The sequence below is a fragment of the Egretta garzetta genome, unplaced genomic scaffold, assembly GCF_000687185.1.
Source record: "Egretta garzetta isolate BGI_Z169 unplaced genomic scaffold, ASM68718v1 scaffold59, whole genome shotgun sequence".
Lineage (NCBI taxonomy): Eukaryota > Metazoa > Chordata > Aves > Pelecaniformes > Ardeidae > Egretta > Egretta garzetta.
This window is the reverse complement of record NW_009267230.1, coordinates 5,188,159-5,205,945: the sequence shown is the minus strand read 5'-3', so window position 1 is coordinate 5,205,945 and position 17,787 is coordinate 5,188,159. Positions and strand designations below refer to the sequence as shown.

The 17,787-nt window shown below is 36.7% G+C and overlaps 1 protein-coding gene across 2 annotated transcripts in view; it reads left to right on the top strand.

The window, feature by feature from the left end:
- The window catches only part of RICTOR (RPTOR independent companion of MTOR complex 2), a 67,815-nt gene that overhangs the window by 7,045 nt on the left and 42,983 nt on the right, over positions 1–17,787 (top strand). For both annotated transcript variants that reach the window (XM_035902755.1, XM_009647326.2), the window contains exons 2-8: positions 3,745–3,809; positions 9,127–9,258; positions 10,280–10,343; positions 14,690–14,816; positions 15,822–15,991; positions 16,229–16,296; positions 17,241–17,308. In XM_035902755.1, the coding sequence (XP_035758648.1) occupies positions 3,745–3,809; positions 9,127–9,258; positions 10,280–10,343; positions 14,690–14,816; positions 15,822–15,991; positions 16,229–16,296; positions 17,241–17,308 (694 nt within the window). The remainder of the gene's footprint in view (positions 1–3,744; positions 3,810–9,126; positions 9,259–10,279; positions 10,344–14,689; positions 14,817–15,821; positions 15,992–16,228; positions 16,297–17,240; positions 17,309–17,787) is intronic.

Sequence of the window (17,787 nt, the reverse complement as noted above, 5' to 3'; positions counted from 1 at the left end):
GGGTAGGGTTGGCCTGCTGGCCTGCCAGCTCACATTGCCGGCTCGTCCAGCTTTTCGTCCATCAGTACCCCCAGGTCCCTCTTGGCATGGCTGCTCTTGATCCTTTCTTCCCCCAGCCTGTATTGATACTGGGGGTTAACCTGACCCAGGTGCATGACCATGCACTTGGCCTTGTTGAACCTCGTGGCGTTCACACAGGCCCACCTCTCCAGCCTGTCCAGGTCTCGATGACATCCCGTCCTTCTGGTGTGTCAACTGCCCCACTCAGCGTGGTGTCATCTACAAACCTGCTGAGGGTGCACTCGATCTCGCTATGTCATTGATGAAAACATTAAACAGCACCGGTCCCAGTATGGATGCCTGAGGGACATCACTCATCATTGGTCTCCATCTGGACATCGAGCCATTGACCACTACCCTCTGGATCCAACCATCCAACCAATTCCTCATGCACTGAACAGTCCACCCATCAAATCCATAGCTTTCCAATTTAGAGAGAAGGATGTTGTGGGAGAAAGCGTCAAAGGCTTTGCAGAAGTCCAGATAGATGACGTCTGTTGGTTTTCCCTTGTCCACTGTTGGTGTCACACCATCATAGAAAGCCACTATGGTGGTCAGGCAGGACTTGCCCTTGGTGAAGCCATGCTGGCTATCTCGAATTACCTCCCTGGCCTCCATGTGCCTTAGCATAGCTTCTAGGAGGATCTGTTCCATGATCTTCCCAGGCACAGAGGGGAGGCTGGGAGGTCGATAGTTCCCAGGGTCTTCCTTTCTACCCTTTTTGAAAAGGGGCACAAGTGTTTCCCTTTTCCAGTGCCCAGGGACTTCACCTGACTGCCATGGCTTTTCAAATATCATGGAGAGTGGCTTGGTGACTACATCGGCCAATTCCCTCAGGACTCTGGGATGCATCTCATCAGGTCCCATGGACTTATGTGCGTTCAGGTTCCTCAGGTGGTCACAAACCTGATCTTCTCTTACAGCGGGAGGGGTCTTCCCCAAGCCTGTCACGTTACAAGGGGCTGTTGTGACCCAAGTGCAGGACCTGGCACTTGGCCTCGTTAAACCTCATGCTAAACCTTGGCACATCAATTCAACCTGTCCAGATCCCTCTGCAGAGCTCTCCTCTGCTTGAGCAGATCGACACTCCTGCCCGATAGGGCTAGGGGAAATGGCCCCTATTAATTTTAGTACCATGAAGGATATGATATTCCTTGTATTTAATTGAATTTTCTTCCTGAGTTTGGGCATTCCTTTCATATCACTAAAACATTTTGAATTATGATTTTGCTGTCCATCTTTTAAATTCTTTTCTAGCTGGTAATCCTGTAAGCACACTACTGTGTAAGTTGCAAAGAAAGCCAATATGTAAGTAATGGTGGCCCACTGTGATGAGAGTAAATTAATAGCTAAAGTTACTAATCTTGTACTTACTTTTTGCAGCCAATTTTTCTGTTCATTCTCTGTGAGAAATATTTTACATGTAAATGGAGACATGATCAAACACTTTGATAATAATTATCATCACATTCAGAAACTTGTATCCACACAGCGGTTAAACTCGAAAGTTATAACTATTGTCAGGTTACATGACTGTGTTTGAGTTTCAAGATAAGGTGAAGTTTCTTTCTACATCAGTGAGGGTGTGCACAGTGGTGCACATACATAGAGGAAAACAGTTGGTTTTTGAGGAGCTCAGAACCACAGTATATGTTTTTGGTAAGAGTGCTTGCTGACAACTAGACTAGAGCTGGTCCTGTGAACTGAATGCTCTTTAGCAATTGCAGCAAGTTACGCAGGTTCCTGAAACACGTCATATGCTTTAGTTTCATTTCAGGACCTTTCAAACCAATGGTAAATGCAGTGATAGGAGACTCACTTCAGAAATGCGCTAGTGCACACAATAGCAGCTTTCTCAAAAAAATGTTTTTTCTTACATCAGAATGACAAATACGTGACTTTATCCTCAACAATCTTTTTTCCTACCTTAAAAATCTGGTATGTTAAATTAGGATTTCTCATTTGTGTCTGGGGTGGAATGATGGGGAGAGGTTTAGGTGTGTAAGTGATGATCCTAAAAATCTATTGATGTACTTGTCCAAAACTGAACAATGAACTGTTTTTACTCACTATCTTCTCACACTGTTTTGCTTACACTCTGCCAGCCAATTTTTACAGTTCATAAGATGTCAATAGAAATGCTAAAGCAGCAGTGGTGGCCTTAGGCAGTCCAACAACATGGAATAAAAATAGATTGATGCTAGGAAGTGACATACTGTCATAACCAGTTAATGCACCAATTGTCTAGTTCTGTTATCACTTAAATTTGAAAGGTGGAGGAAAAGAGGTTATATAAAAATTTTCCTTATGTTTTATAATCATCTTTTGTTATAGCCACTGTTAAGAAAAATGCAAAATCTGAACGGCTTCAACTAGCTTAGATTATTTGAGCCCAGATGTGGAGCTGATCCAAGCCAATTTAATAATCTGTCTCATGAACAACTTTATAATAGATTTCAGCATTATCACTATGCATTTTTCTCGCAATATGAAAAATAATTTCTTTAAATGTAATGTGATCCTTGGAAGAATTTATACCCATTGAGCATAAACATAAGTATTGCTTGAATTTAAACCATCGTGCTAATGAAATGGGTTTACTTAAAAGCAGAGTTTCTGTGCAATATGCTGTTTTTTCAGGTGGAGGTGAACGGTGGAATGGGAGCATGGAACATGTTAAATAGTTTAGTTTGCAGTAGCCTTAATTTAACTGTTTGTTTAAAAATTGTTGTTGTTAGCAGTACATACATACAAAGAACATGACACAGGCTTTTCTATATTTTAATACTTTCAGAGTGGGCTGTTCACTAGTAAGCACAAACACTTCCTGAATTCCTCACTGAGGAGAAACTTAGTATTGTGCTGGCTCAGAATTGAACACATGCCTGTTTTGAAAAGAGAGGACAAAGTGCAAAGCTATTGCAATCAGTATTAGTCACTGGCGTTTTGGAAGTGCTTGGAATCGTGTTTTGGGATTTGGATGTGATAATGAAGCATTTTATAATTTATGTAGGGGTAGTAAATTGAGATTGCTAGAAACTTCTTTGCTCTTGCGAAGGAAAACAGCATCAGCTCTTGTTACAGAAGAGACTGTTTTCGTTGCCTCAAGAGGCTAAAACATAGGCATGCACTAGATTGCTCCTTTTGGACATAAAAACTGCACTTGTGAATCTTTACTTTTGTGTTCAAAATGGATAGATATGATTAAAGTGTTCAGAATTGGTTCTATGGTATTTATGGCAGGCCAGGCCAAATGTCAGTTTCAGGACACTTACCATTGGCAAGGCCCTGCCTATTGGTTTGTTTTTTTTTTTCTTTCTGGCCTGTGCTGCTGTGGCAAAAGGTGACAGTGGACCATCAGTGTCAATCTTTGCTTCAAAGCTCTCACCTGAGCCCTCTTTTTGAATGCAGAAGTGCTTTGACTTCAGTAGAGTTGAAAATTGGGCAGCTTACCCAATTGTGCAAGCTTTTCTCTAGTGTGAGAGGCCACAGAGTTGTGTGTGTCTGGCATATATAGGAACAGAATACTGGCAGCAGAAATTCTCAGGGAAGTTTAAAGTTGGTAGGCTTCCCCTTGCCATGAATGAAATTCCTCAGGTTTCTTTGAAAGCATTGCCAGAAACCTAGTTTTACATAGTGTTTTTTAAAGAGTTATAAATAATAGATGTTTTCTTTTATTTTCAGCTTCTTTGTAATACTGGCCATGCTGAAGAAAAGCTAGGGTTTACATATGACAGCATCATAATATGGTAAGTAGTAAGGAGCTCTGGAGCAATACTAGGGTACTTTAATTGTTCTAGGTGCAATTAAACTTTATTTGTACTTTGAGCTAGTATTTTGTATTTCTTCATGTGTTTGAAATTTCGTAATGCAAACATACGTATTAAAAATATTTTAATGAATAAAATCAGAAATACATTATTTGCTTTTGGGCAAAGAGAGGGGGAAAAAACCTCTAAGTTAAAAGTGTGGATTTCTTTATTATGTGCCTCACAGATGTAAAAGTACCTCTAAATATCTTGGTACTAGCAGAAAGCACTTTTAGTAAAAATGTGCACCCACAGAATTTAGAGCATACTTTTGATGTAAAATCATCAAAGATGAACATTTTATGTTAATTTGATGTGTGTATATGTCTTTGTGGCATTGCTTTACGTGCTACTAAAACGCCCTGTGTATATACTTGCAGGTGGAATTTTCCTATGTTTTATTGCCATTTCTGACAGTCAAAAGTAACCACATGCTTATTTCCAGAACTTCTGTGTTTTTACATGGATATTGGTAAATTTGTCCTGAGGCTCAGCATTGGTGGCAGGAACAACAAAGATTAGTATTTAATATGATTTAGTGTTCTTTCAGTTTAGTTATCTGTCTTAGGAAAGCAAGCTTTCCTAAGTCACTCTTTAAGTAAAATATTGGGGAAACTTGTGTAATTTCTCGTGCAAGTATTGTAAGTTGTTTTCTTAAATAGAACTTGCTAGAAGTAAAATATTAAAAAATGTTAGTATATTTTTGTGAAAGTGTGTTTTGCTGTAAGCTTTAATAGGTTATCATCTTCTGATCTTATTTATGTAATCTACTACAGTGCTTTATGATGGGACTTAACATCACTTAAGAGCGTAACTTCAGAATTCAGAGTTCTTTACCAAATATTTTTAAATACACATCTTAAAAGGTTATGCAAATAGTAGTGTTTGTTTTTATAGGTAGAAGTTTGCAGAAAGATCTCCTAATCCAAACACAATTATGGACATTGATAAGGAAGAGATAAAAATGTTCTTCTTAGCAGACACGTGATGAAAAATAACACCCTAGTTAGAAAAATGCCAAAAATGGCTCCTCAGAAAAATAGGCACATGTATAGCAGGAACATGATCTTCATGAGTGTCGTTACTTCGGTCAGTTCAATGGTTCTTGGTTATGTACATGAGAAGCAATTTTTTAATGCATATTTCTAGGTTATTCTGCTATAGTGATTATTTTCAAACTTAGGGATACCACTCAAATATTCACATTTTAACAACCATAATCATGCTGATGGGTGGTTATTCAGAAATATTTATAGGATTTTTTTTTTTCATGAAATACAGACTTTTTGGGCAAATTAAAAAGTTTTGCTCTACAGAGTTATAGCCATTCTGCAGTAGTATTCTGTTTGCAGATTATTTTGGCATATAGCCATTCTGAGTAATTAGCAAATACAGAACTTTAATTAAAATTTTGGAAATTACATTCAGGTAGGCTAAGTACATCTATTCCTTTGGAAATAGCATGCATGTTCTGTAACTTGCTCTGCTGATGTTCCCAACGTTATCTTAGATTTCCATAGGAGAACCTTTTTGTTCCACAGAACAAACTTGGTTTTTCTTTGAAAACATGAGAAGTTATTTGGATGAAAGAAATTTGTGAGTTTTCTGCATTTGTGGAGAATGAATGGTTAACCTTAAAGCATTAAACTGTAAGGGAATCAATGATTTCCTATGAAGTTCTAGTTTTTGGGGTCAGTAACCTTCATAGGATATTTACCCAAACCAAAGACAGTTACAGTCTGCAATAACTGCAATTACTCTCAAGTTGAGAGATGTCTTTTAGAATTCATTCTCTTTTTAGAATTTTGTTAGTCCAGGTGCCTGATTATAGTTTCTTCCTGCCAGCAGATGGAGATAATAGTGACACATTTTGTTGTCATTCCCAGTGTAGATGGGTCTTCCTGGTTCCCAGAGCACCATGCCATTGACAGATGAGAGGAAGCCTTGACCCATGAAGAAAATGGAGTGTTGGTAGGCCTCAGAAACTTTTGAGGTCTTTTAGTACTGTGCCAAGAGGCTTTGGCCATAAAAGCAAAATTCAGAAAATCTTCAATTACCTGACTGGATCACACAGATTTGTTGAAATCATGGTTATCTTTCTGTAGTGAATGGAGGAGATGCTTTAGAAAAAGGTGTGCAGATGATTGTGTATTAGGTAGTGAGTATCCTTTCTTGTTCCATCCTTTGTTAGTTCTTCCAGACTTTTTATCAGCCTTAATGTTTATCGGCCTTAATCTGCAGTGACACTTAAAATACTGGGGCAAGTAGTATTACACTTTTTTTCTTACACAATCATGATGGCTTTTTGGCACTTTCAGCCACAGATGCATGTGGAGTGTGCATATGAAAATAATTTTCTTGATCTGATGGCTATTTTAGAATCACGTGGTATGGGTTTATAACAGAGGTTTTGTCTTGATGCGCGTTAAGTCACATCTAACGATCTTAAATTTTCTTTACCATCTTGTTAACTATGCATACAGCTAATTTTTAAGTTCCTTGAAGTTTTTCATAATCTCGTCCTATTTTCATAAATATGAACTATCTTGCTGTCTGTATTTCTGCACCCCCACCCCCCTCCACTTCTTCCAAATCAAGAATCATATACTAAATACTGCCTACAAAAGGAGATTGTGAACCTGGATAAGAACCAGGATAAAAAAATTGTCAGGATAAGTATCTTCCATTCAGCCCTGCTCTTTGAATTCATCTTTTCAGAGTTTGATTTGTGAAACTACTTTTCATTACTGTATAATCTCTTTATAACCCTTAATACAGTCTTCAGCAACACGTTATGCCTTTTTATACACTGCTGTAATAACTCCTTTCCAGTCTTTCAAAAGATTAGTAGAATATAGTTTGTATAAACTCTACCGGGTATTTCACATGGCTAGCCAGTTTTATTTTAATGTGATTTTATTTTAAGATCATAAACAGTCCTTTGGATGCCCTTTCGAATCCTTATATAGACCTGTTTATCGCCTTTTCTCCGTCCAAGAAGAAAATGCTTGTTTCTGTCATACCTCTGTCAATATCTTGTTTTGCTTCATTCCTTCTCCTTTTCCTTTTGGGTTTTCCAGTGGGTCCGATTCTGTTTTTTCAAGTTTTCTCCTTGTGGTACAGTTGAGAAGTCAGAACACATAGACACATACAGACACACACATATAGGTTTTCCTACATTTTTTTGTTTTCTGCCTGCCGTTGTGTATCTTCATTGCCTTTATAAGGTCAGGATTCTCTCCGATTTTTGCAGTTCAGTCATTGACTGGTGAGTGGTTTTGTTTAGTTTTGGGGTTTTATGGAGAGATTTTTGTTCAGCCTTCTATATGTCATTACTTTCATTGGATCTTTACGAATTTTTATGGCCTTTATTTTAGGTCTTTATCTTTCTGGCTAGCTATACATTTTTGTTGCATTCTCACTATTTAAAGATAGCGACCCATCCCTTTTTGGTACCTTCTGCTTTTGGATGTTGAATCTCATGATAGTGTTGTCCTTTGTAGTAGTTTCACTGTTTCCAATTCTTAAGTTAACTTCTGTCTCCAAATTAAGAATATCCTCCTCTTGTGAATTGTAATACAAGCTAGTTCTCAAAGCATTGATTGCTTTTGAGAAACTATTTGTTTAAAGATTGTTTTGGTCTGCTGCTCAAGGAGCATTTTCCCCTCAAATATAAAAGTAATGCGCTTTACTTGATGAGGGGAAACGAATCCAGATTGGGTATTTGGCTGTCCTAATAAATATCATGGATAGCAACAAAACCATTTGCATGAATAATGGGTAACTTCTGCCCTAAAAGGAAACTCTGCTGAAGTGTCTTATACAGGCGTATCCAAACCAATTGTAAACTGTGAGGTAAAAGTCCAAATAGAAGAATACCATTGAGTAGAACTGAGTCTTATGTGCTCATCCCTCAGACTTCCATCTCTCCAAAGCTGCAAAACTAGAAACAAAGCTTGATTCGTGGTCTAAAAAATACGTATTATCTACTCAGCACAATTGAAGAGTTACTTGTCTGCTTTTCTTGAATGACTTGGAAATAAATCTCTTCTCTAGTACAGCTTTTGTTAGAGGAAGAATTTTTCTTAACCTCTCAGTGTTGAGAATCTGTTTCTTATTTGCTTCTAGCTCAGCTTAAAGTAAATAAAGGCAATTAGTGGCACTCTTTTTATGTGAAGAATGACATTTGATACTACAGCAAAGATGGTCTTCTGAAGTAATTCCAACTTCGTGCTGAAAGTAATAATCAGTTCATCTTTATTTATGCAGGCCGATTTAATCTCCAGAAAGAGTCAGAAGGTTTTTGGCCTTGGAGTAGCTGATTACCATGCATGATGATCCTAGAATAAGAAAAGAAAAAAAAAAATCCATTTGTATAGGTAGAAATTCAGTCTCACTGGCTGAAGTATTTACCTTCTTAGATGTCCACTGAAAGAATCCTACTAAAATACGTTGCTGAGAGGTTGGGGGTTTTTCCCCCCTTGTGTAATAAAGGAAAAGGGGCAAATCTTTTGAGGCCTTCAAAAGTGTGTCACTTAATACTTTGAGACTCTGTCTCTGGAGGCCTTCAGTATCTTGTTTCTTAGATAGTGAATTTAGGAAATTACATTGTGATGGCAGTTATGTTTAGGAAAGCTCACCTCTGTGGGAGAAAAATGCTTTCAAAATCCACCTAAAGAGAAGTATGTTTTGGTTATGTGTTAAAATGAAATCTGTAGAAGTCTGTGTTGTGTGGGGCTGCTTAAGTTATGACTCTATCATATTTCATGTAAACATAACATGGTACCATAATATCTTTAGTGAGTGGGACATACAATTACTTAAGGTGCAAATTTGTCTGTTAGGTGTCAAGACACTGTTCTGAGGACTCATGGCTTTACAGTCTAGCAGAGGAGGAAATGCTCTCTGCACCTCAATTTTCTTGGACCAATATTGTTCTCAGCTGTTTTGTCAAATAACAAATCGTCAACAGGTCTTGGTCATTTATCATTTCATGGATCTACAAGCTGTTCTTTGGAGAAAAAAAATGGTTTGTGGCTTTTTGCATTTAATATATTGTCTGCATCTCCTGGCGGAGTGAAGGTTTGCCTTCTAGTCTGTGCCGGTGAATACCTCAAAGACAGAAAATTAATGCACAACATTTCTTTTTTAAAAATCAGACTTTTATTTTAAATGAGTAGGTAGTAGCTGCATGTCAGATGGTGAAGTTTACCTGCTGCTGAATAAATATTTGTCCTCCTTGTTTTCTTCGTTGTAGTCTGAGGTTAGCTTTACTAAATGAAGCTAAAGAGGTGCGAGCAGCAGGATTGCGAGCCCTCCGCTATCTCATTCGAGACTCCAGTATTCTCCAGAAGGTGCTGAAGTTGAAAGTGGATTACTTGATAGCCAGGTAATTTTTCTTTTCCTTCTTGTTGTAAATCACACAATTGTGAATCACTTGCTTTTTCATGGTTGAGAAAGGTGAGGTGTTTTCATACCCTCTTGCATTCTTGATAAGGAGTTCTATAAAAGCAATTTTTCATCAATATGAATAAAGTCTTTTAAAAATAGAAGAATAACATATCACACCAAGTAATCCAATAAATTGCTGTCCTAATATATGATATACTGTGAGTAATCTAAAAAAATTCTGTATTTTTCAATCATAAGTGCCATTAATAATTAATTAATCTGTGGTGTTATTAGAAGGTTGAAACATCATTTATTTTCTTGTCTTAAATTGTTTTCTGGGAGTTGTTCTGATTCTTTGTATTAGCATAGCGCTTTGCAGCCTCTAGTACAAAGTCAGGGCTAAAAAGTAGTTCATGCACAAGAATTTGTAATCTAAGTATAACCCATGAGACAGCAGAAGAATACCAAAGGGCAGACTAACAATGACACACTAAGATCAGCATGATGAGTAGATGTAAATGTTAGTATTTCTAGTAATTCCTTTGTTAAAATCTTGTTGGATTCAATATACTGATATAGATGTGTGTTTGTTTATACACACATAGTCAGTTTTAGTGTGCTGTTTAATTTTGTTGGAGCAAAAGGACTTTTCTGATCTGAGAACACATACAAAACAGGTTTATGTGAAATCTAACAAGCACTTTGTTTAGTCTCATTTGAAATGACAAATGCAGCTAGCTCAGAAAATATTTGTTGAAGCCATTATGCCTTGCCATTGTATATTTGAGAACATTCTAGTGACTTAATTATAATGAAGATAATTGAAAAAATATAAACTGAAGCTAATTGACCAATCATAATGAAGATGTTTTCCGAAAGGCAGAATTTTTAAACAATCAGTCATAATAATAATTTTTGTCTCTTTATTCAGTTGCATAAATACTAACGCATGATGTTAATTAAGTTAAGGTGGAAGTTAGTGTTGTTATAAGCAAAATGTGTTTTTTAACTTATTTTAGGTGCATCGACATACAGCAGAGTAATGAAGTAGAAAGAACACAAGCACTTCGATTAGTCAGAAAGGTAAAATCTAACTATATATGGTATTATCAGCTATGCCAGTCCATTATGCTGATGCCCAGTTTTCTCCATCAACCATTTTTTTTGCACAGTCCCTAATACCTTACCTTACTTTATGATGTGAGAAGAAATTATAGCTGATAATTCAAAAGGCGGAAGGAAGGGTAGTTCTGAGACTTGTTTTGATTTTTAATATTTTACCACTGAGAATCTCTAGCAGGCTGGAAAAATCCTGCTGATTTTCCTTTGGTAGAGATCATACTGGACAAGATTTGGGAAAACTTATCACACAGTGAATGCAAGGGTATAAGAACCATATTACTAAATTTCATCTAATGATTTAACTTTATTGTATTGTTTGTTTAAGCATCTGTGAACCAAGGATGGGAGATTTTCTGCCATTTGAGAAATGAGGCAAATTGCCATTAATCAGTTGAAGGAATGCTTCTGGCGTTATTGCTTTATCTGTAGAGGTTGATGCTGTCCATAGTTGTTTTCTCAGGTACACAATAAGACATAGTCTGTGGTGGTTACTGTACTGTGTACCCATGGATGTGAGATGTTTGAAGCTGGGGTAGCTGCATTTTCAAGTTAATCCTAGAGAAATTGGCATATACAGCTACTAAAAGGTTGTTGGGGTTTTTTTCCAGGCAGCATAGTATTCTGCCTTGGATTGGTGGAAGTAGTTGTGGTAGTATTCTGCTATTGGGTTTCAATAATCTTTATCGTGCTTATATTCTTCTACTGAGCATCTTAGGAAAAACTACCTAAGACTCAAGTAAAGTTTGAAGTACTTCTAAGAATGGTTCCCCAGGACCACTATGTGATGTGTGTTTAATCTGTTTTGTGTGTATATGTATTTATATATATATATACACACACACATATATTTAGGTTGAAAATAGGGAAGTTTGGTATGCAATTTCTTTTCTTCAGTGAGCTCAAACACCACCATCAGCCCCAAACCCAAACAGTCAAAACCCACTACCTATAAAGGAATGGATCCTTGAGGAAGTCACAATTTCTGAAAGTTCTTTGCTAATCTGCTTTGAAAAAGAGCTTCAATGTAGAGCCAGAATAACTTAAATCAGAAGATGGAATGGAAGCACATTTATAATGAACTGATTTTATTTGGATCGGAAATTTGTCCCTGTTATTCCTGGGCTTTTTTGAGGATTTTTTAGTTGACCAAAGACTTCTGTCTTGCTTGAAAGAAACAAGAGGAAGCAACAGAAATAAATCTCTTAGTTTGAGTTGAAAAAATGATCCTGAAAGGTAAGCATTAAGAAATCATACCACTGACCACCAGTGCTTTTTTGTTCTCCATCATTGTACAAGGATGCTGTGCATGGGATGTACATGCATGCAATGTACGTGCTGTACAGGGATGCTTATGGTTCTTTGATGCTGAGAATTATGTTGATAAGAGATGCTTAGATGTTTCCTAACATCTTTTGCTACCTAGAACATCCTAAAAGACAATGTCAGACAAACAAAAAGCCACCCAACCTGACTACCAGTAAAGTTGAGACCTTTTCTGTGTCTCTGTCACAAGGAATGCTCTGACACAAGCCCTGAATGGCTCATCCTGTATTTTCACACTGTCTTTTTGTTACCCTGCTCTTGCCCTTTTCCCATCAGTCTTCATCTCCCTCAATATCTCAAACTCAGTGGTTTGATACCAGGATTTATAAAAGAATTATATAAAGGTCTAGGAGGGGAGAACAAATGGAAAATAAAACAATCAGAGTTAATTCATCTGTGCAGGTGATGATTTATTTGAGTAGCGGAACTGGTTTCCACCAGCATCATGGAACTGTTCTTTTCAGTTTCAAAGTCTGGACGCAATTCTGTCCTGGTTTCAGCTGGGATAGAGTTAATTTTCTTCATAGTAGCTAACATAGTGCTGTGTTTTGGATTTAATACCAGAAGAATGTTGATAACCTCATATTTGATAGCAAAAATGACTATGTAAGAGTATCATAGATATAAAACTTCGAAACGTTCTCTCGCTTTCTTCTCTTCCTTTTCATAGAGGAACAAAATATAAAATATTATAAATTCATAAAACAGGATTAAAAGGCATTTAATGATAAATTTGTTTAAAAAAATGTGCAGGTTAAAGTAATATAGGAAGATAAAGACAACTTCAAACATTTTAAACGTTGTTTCTGATTTTTTTTCTTTTTAATGCTTTGAGCGCTCGCTGTCTCTTTTGACTATAATCACCTCTACATTTCCTAACAAGAGCTTTGCAATTTAGCAGTATCTTTAGCCATGACAAGGATGGCATAAAGTTGTTTCAGAAAGCCTTTTTCCATCTAATAGCAATCAGTAAGACTTTTTTTCATAATTTAATAGCCAGGATGTTTTATTTTTCAAAGCACAAGTCGGGGCTAGGTATAAGAACCCAGGATTAGGTACAGTTTGATTCGCCATCTTTCTTTGTCTTTTTTAAAGGAATCTTGAAAGAATAAATTCATAGTCTTTGTTACTTATTTCATCATAGCTGCTTGTAAGTAGCCTTGAATCACCTGTCCTCAGTGTTTAGAACTGCATTTCAATACCTAGAGCAGAATGAAAGCAAATGCAAAAGTTTGTATTTATTCTACTGACATACTTGAATATTAAAAGGAAGAAATCTTTCCTTCTCATGTCTTAAAGCCAAAGGAAACAATGAAGCAGAACAGCCTTAAGAGGCTGCTTGTGTCCTCACACTAAATACGTATCAATATCAGTAGAAAAAAAGGTTATAATTTTGTAGAGTGGATTAGTACACCCATTCTCTTGCTAATTCTTCTTACTTCGTGCTATTGTAAAAGTGAAAGACTGTGTGGGTGGGGAAGAGTTTGTTTTTTCTTTAGAGTCCTATCTTAAAGCTTCCTGTTTTGTGGGTGACAACATTCGTATGACAAGAAGTTTCTCAAAAACACATCTTAAAAATAAACTTGTTAAAGTGTTCAAATATATGTGTCATAATGTTTGATCTCTTCTCATTTTAACAACCTCTGCAAAGAGGGTAAAACAACTAATCTCCTTTGTCTGAACAAATGTCTGTAAGACATCAAAGCAAGCAGTAAAATGAAAATAGGACAAAGCAATTTTGGAAAAATAATGAACATAAGCCTGCTTTTTTTGGAAACAAAAGGGATATTAAATAAAACCTCAGAAAACTAGCCTCAGGTTTTTAGGTGTTTGATGGATATTGAGGGGTTGTTTTCTACTGATAAATAAAAGTGAGATGTAAAAAAAAATGCGACATGGTTGAATGGGCTATAACACATTACGTGGTTCCCTTTTTAAGCAGTCAGACAGTACTTCCTCCTTAGTAATGCATTTATTTAGTGATGTTCATTTTCCATAGTATAGAGGATATGCATATTTCATTCTTGCGAACTGTGAAAAAATATGAACATACTCAGCCTTTGTAGTCAAAGCCTCATTTGTGGGACAGTGAGGGGTGGTGGTATTGCTTGGTTGCTTTGGAGTGGGGTTTTTTGCCTTTAATATGTGCACAGGGTCTAGGTCCTTAATCTGGTGTAAATTCTGCTTGTCCTAAACTAGCAGCCAAGGATTTCCATGGTGCAAGTCCTCTTCAGTAGTATAAATGAGCATTGGCTATAAAAATCTGTTCTTCTATTCTGTCTCAAGTTATTGTAAATTTTTTTAATTGAAGAATTACTTGATTAATGGACGCAGGTCTTGTTCTTGTGTATCTTTGCTTTTCAGTTTAATATGTTTAAGGTGTGTGTGGTTTTGTGCCATAGCTATATAACTTAGGATGAAGTTGAATCGCACTGCAGTTCTAGGAAGTATCAGGTACTATGCAAGAGAATATAGGGGTGTTACTGACAGTTGCCTTCCAATACTACAGCAGCTTCTGTTGACTGTCCTTTTTTGTAGTCTGTAACAATCTCAGGATCTCTACAAAACAGGAGATTTGAGTTTTGGCTAATTAAACAGTTGAATAGGTACTGAAGAATCTGCTGCAGGATGAATGAACCTTCTAGAAGAGTTTGTAATCTACTCTTTTGTTGTTGGATAGTGTTCTTTGTTGATAAAGAAATTACTGGAAAAAAATATGAAAAAAGTAGCCATGGTTCTCTCTGCAACAGTCATGATAAAATAATATGAAAACAAAAAGCTGAAGCAGAAAGAGAATGGTAAAATGACAAATGAAGAATTTCAAGAACCAAAGAAACAGTTCTGAGGATTCGCCAGATACAACCAAGTCATATATAGAGTGGTCTGTCTGGTTGTATCTAGGAAATAGAATGCTGGTGAATCTGTGAGTATATTTAGAGAAATATTATGAAGAAACCAGAGGGCTTTTTCTTTCATTTTGGCAGATGATCACTGTGAATGCTTCATTGTTCCCCAGTTCTATTACTAATTCTTTGATAGCAGTTGGAAACGATGGTCTTCAAGAAAGAGACAGAATGGTTCGAGCATGTATAGCCATTATCTGTGAACTAGGTAAGATAACTGAAAGCTAATTAAGAAAAATTTTGACATGGTTGTCATCAGTTTTCTAAGAGATCCTATTCTGTGGCTTCATACTAAAGAGATTGTATTCAAATAATTAAGGGTATTTACAATAATATATAATAATACATATTAATAATGAATTATATGATAAACTTTCTTGTCAGTTTAATGCATTTTAGTCAGTAGTTTGGTATAAAACAAAATCACTTTAACTTAAAAATCTCTTAAGTGAAGTACCTGAAGATTTCAGGTGCTGTTCTTTCCTTTAAGACTTGTCAATTTTTTACTTACCTTAAAAAAGTTTCACTGCTGCAGTTGGTATTTCTGAAATTAATGGATTGGAAGTAGGGAGAATTCCATATATGAGATGCTGACAAATGTGCAAGAGTTCAGAGAACTACAAAATATCTTCCTTTAAAAATTTTTACAGTGGGTACTGTGGTTAGCTGGCTTCTGGAAGTCAATAATTGTGTCCATGTAAGGGCTATCTGGACAGTGCTTTATATTAAGTCCTTACACTTGTATGTGGGTGCCAGTGTTTTCAAAATCAATCAATGAGGAATAACTGCAGCAATGTTTTCAAGATACAAACTTCTGTTTTAAAATAATAAACGATCTGTTACTTTTTTATATTCTGGTATAATTATTTTACCCATGGCAAATTATTTTACCCATGGCAGTCCAGTGAAGCACAAAACCTTTTTTGCGGGGATATCCAGAAACTACTGTATGGGAGCTTGGTTGGAAATAAGTTGGGAAATTGCTGCACAGTGGTGACTGACTGAACAGTATTTTTGTTCATGATCAGTTAATCCAAAATCTCTATTAATTGCTAATGTCAGTCAGTTCCATTAAAAGCTTTACATGTGCCTCACCAGTGTCCAGGAAGAAAAAGCTACATGTATTAAAGAGAGGACAAATTTGTCATGTTGGAAGCTGTGAAATGTTTTCTTTCCTATCCCTGGCCAAAGTGACGTGTTTTTCTTTATTTAGCACTTCAGAATCCTGAGGTGGTGGCTCTTCGGGGTGGCTTAAGTACCATCTTGAAAAATGTGATTGATTGTCAGCTGAGCCGAATAAATGAGGCTCTGATAACTACAGTTTTGCACCTCATTAATCATCCAAAGACTCGACAGTACGTGCGAGCAGATGTAGAATTAGAGGTGGGTTCAGTTTTACTTGTTTAGTGACAGAAATTAAACATTGTATTACTAACGAAAATGTTTAATTTTCATCTCAGATTTCACCCTCTGTGTTAGTGCCAAATGTTTAAAACACAATGTTTTAGGCTAAAAGCATAATGATTTATAAAGCAGGAATAACTGGAGTGGGACTGAGGAAAGGGCAAGACCCTAACTGTATTCTCATGTGAAAGTAATGCATGTCTTTCTTTTGTTTAGCGAATTTTAGCTCCTTACACAGATTTTCACTACAGGCATAATCCAGACACAGCAGAAGGACAACTCAAGTAAGTGTTAGTGCTGCTACTTGTGCTACTAGTTGTGTTCATGGTATTGGAATTAAACTATTTTTCTTTTCAAAGTGAAAATAAAAGCAACGACTTAATACTAAACTACTTGAAGTTGAAGGCAGTAGGTTAGCAAGCAACTTCCTAAAATCTGTTAAGCATTTAAGATTTAAAAGGGCTTGTTTAGCCTGGAAAAGAGAAGGTTGGCAGACACCCTCCCCTCAGTAACGGCCTTTTTAGAATCTGTGAAGATGTTATCAAGAAGATGTAGCCAGGGCCCTTCATGGTAGTGAGAGTGGGACAAGAAGCAACAGAGAGAAATTGAAACAAGAGAGGTTCCAATGTGCTATAAGGGCAAGGAGGGGAATTTTCTGTAAGGCCAGTCAAGTGTTAGAACAGGCTGTCCAGAGAGGTCCTGCGGCCTTCATCCTTGAGCATTTCTGAGACCCAACTGGATAAAGCCTTGAGTATAACCTGGTCTGATCTCATAGCTGACAACTTCTTTGTGCAGGAGTTTGGACTAGAGACCTGCTGGGATTACTTCCATAATTCAGTGTTTTTAATTATCAAATGGCATTAGATGCTTAGGTCTGGCTAACTGAATAAGGTCCAAACCTTTATGTCCATGCTGTAGACTCACTATCGGTGGAGGCAGAGTGATTCATCTGATCACGTCTAGGTGTTTAATTTGTGATGTTACCTTCCTACTGTGGAAACTCCCCTGAAAAAGGAAAAGTAGCAGTGCTTAAAAATTCTAATCTTTGTGTGTGTGTATACATACTGCATAATGCATATGCCCACATCTATGCAGACGTAAAAGATTTCTCTTACTCTGGATTTTGTCCCCCATCTAAAATCTCAGTTAAATACTTTCTACTCTCTATGTTAGTAACACTGGTTTATAGTAATTAATTGTATTGTGACATTTGTTGTTTTAATGACAGGGAAGACAGAGAAGCACGGTTCCTAGCTAGTAAAATGGGAATAGTGGCAGCATTTCGATCATGGGCAGGTAAGACATTTATTTGAAGCTGGATGATTGGAAGGGAAATGTGTAACAGTGTTTTGTTTAAACACAGAATCTGTGTCATTTGATGTGTCTAATTTCTATCGATACCTTCCTACAGTGCTACTAAGATGTGTTTTGATACTGTAAAATTGGAGGACACGTACATAGTTTTCTTTGACCAACTGTACTGACAGGATGCAGCTTTCTCCCCTACCCCCCATAGAATACCTTATGAGTTGTAACTTGATGGTACTTCTTGACATTTGAAAATAACATCATAAGAATTTGCCTTTGAGATGGTTCTGCCACTGTAAATAACCAATATTTTTGTCTATGTGAAGAGATAACAACAGAATAGTTTCATTAGCACCTGCTTTTACCAGGTACCACAGGTGAAGAGAAACTGCAAATCACATAGTTTGGGATTTTTTGTGTAGAAGGCATTTCTAAATTGAAAAAGGTTTTTGCATTTTTCTAAATTG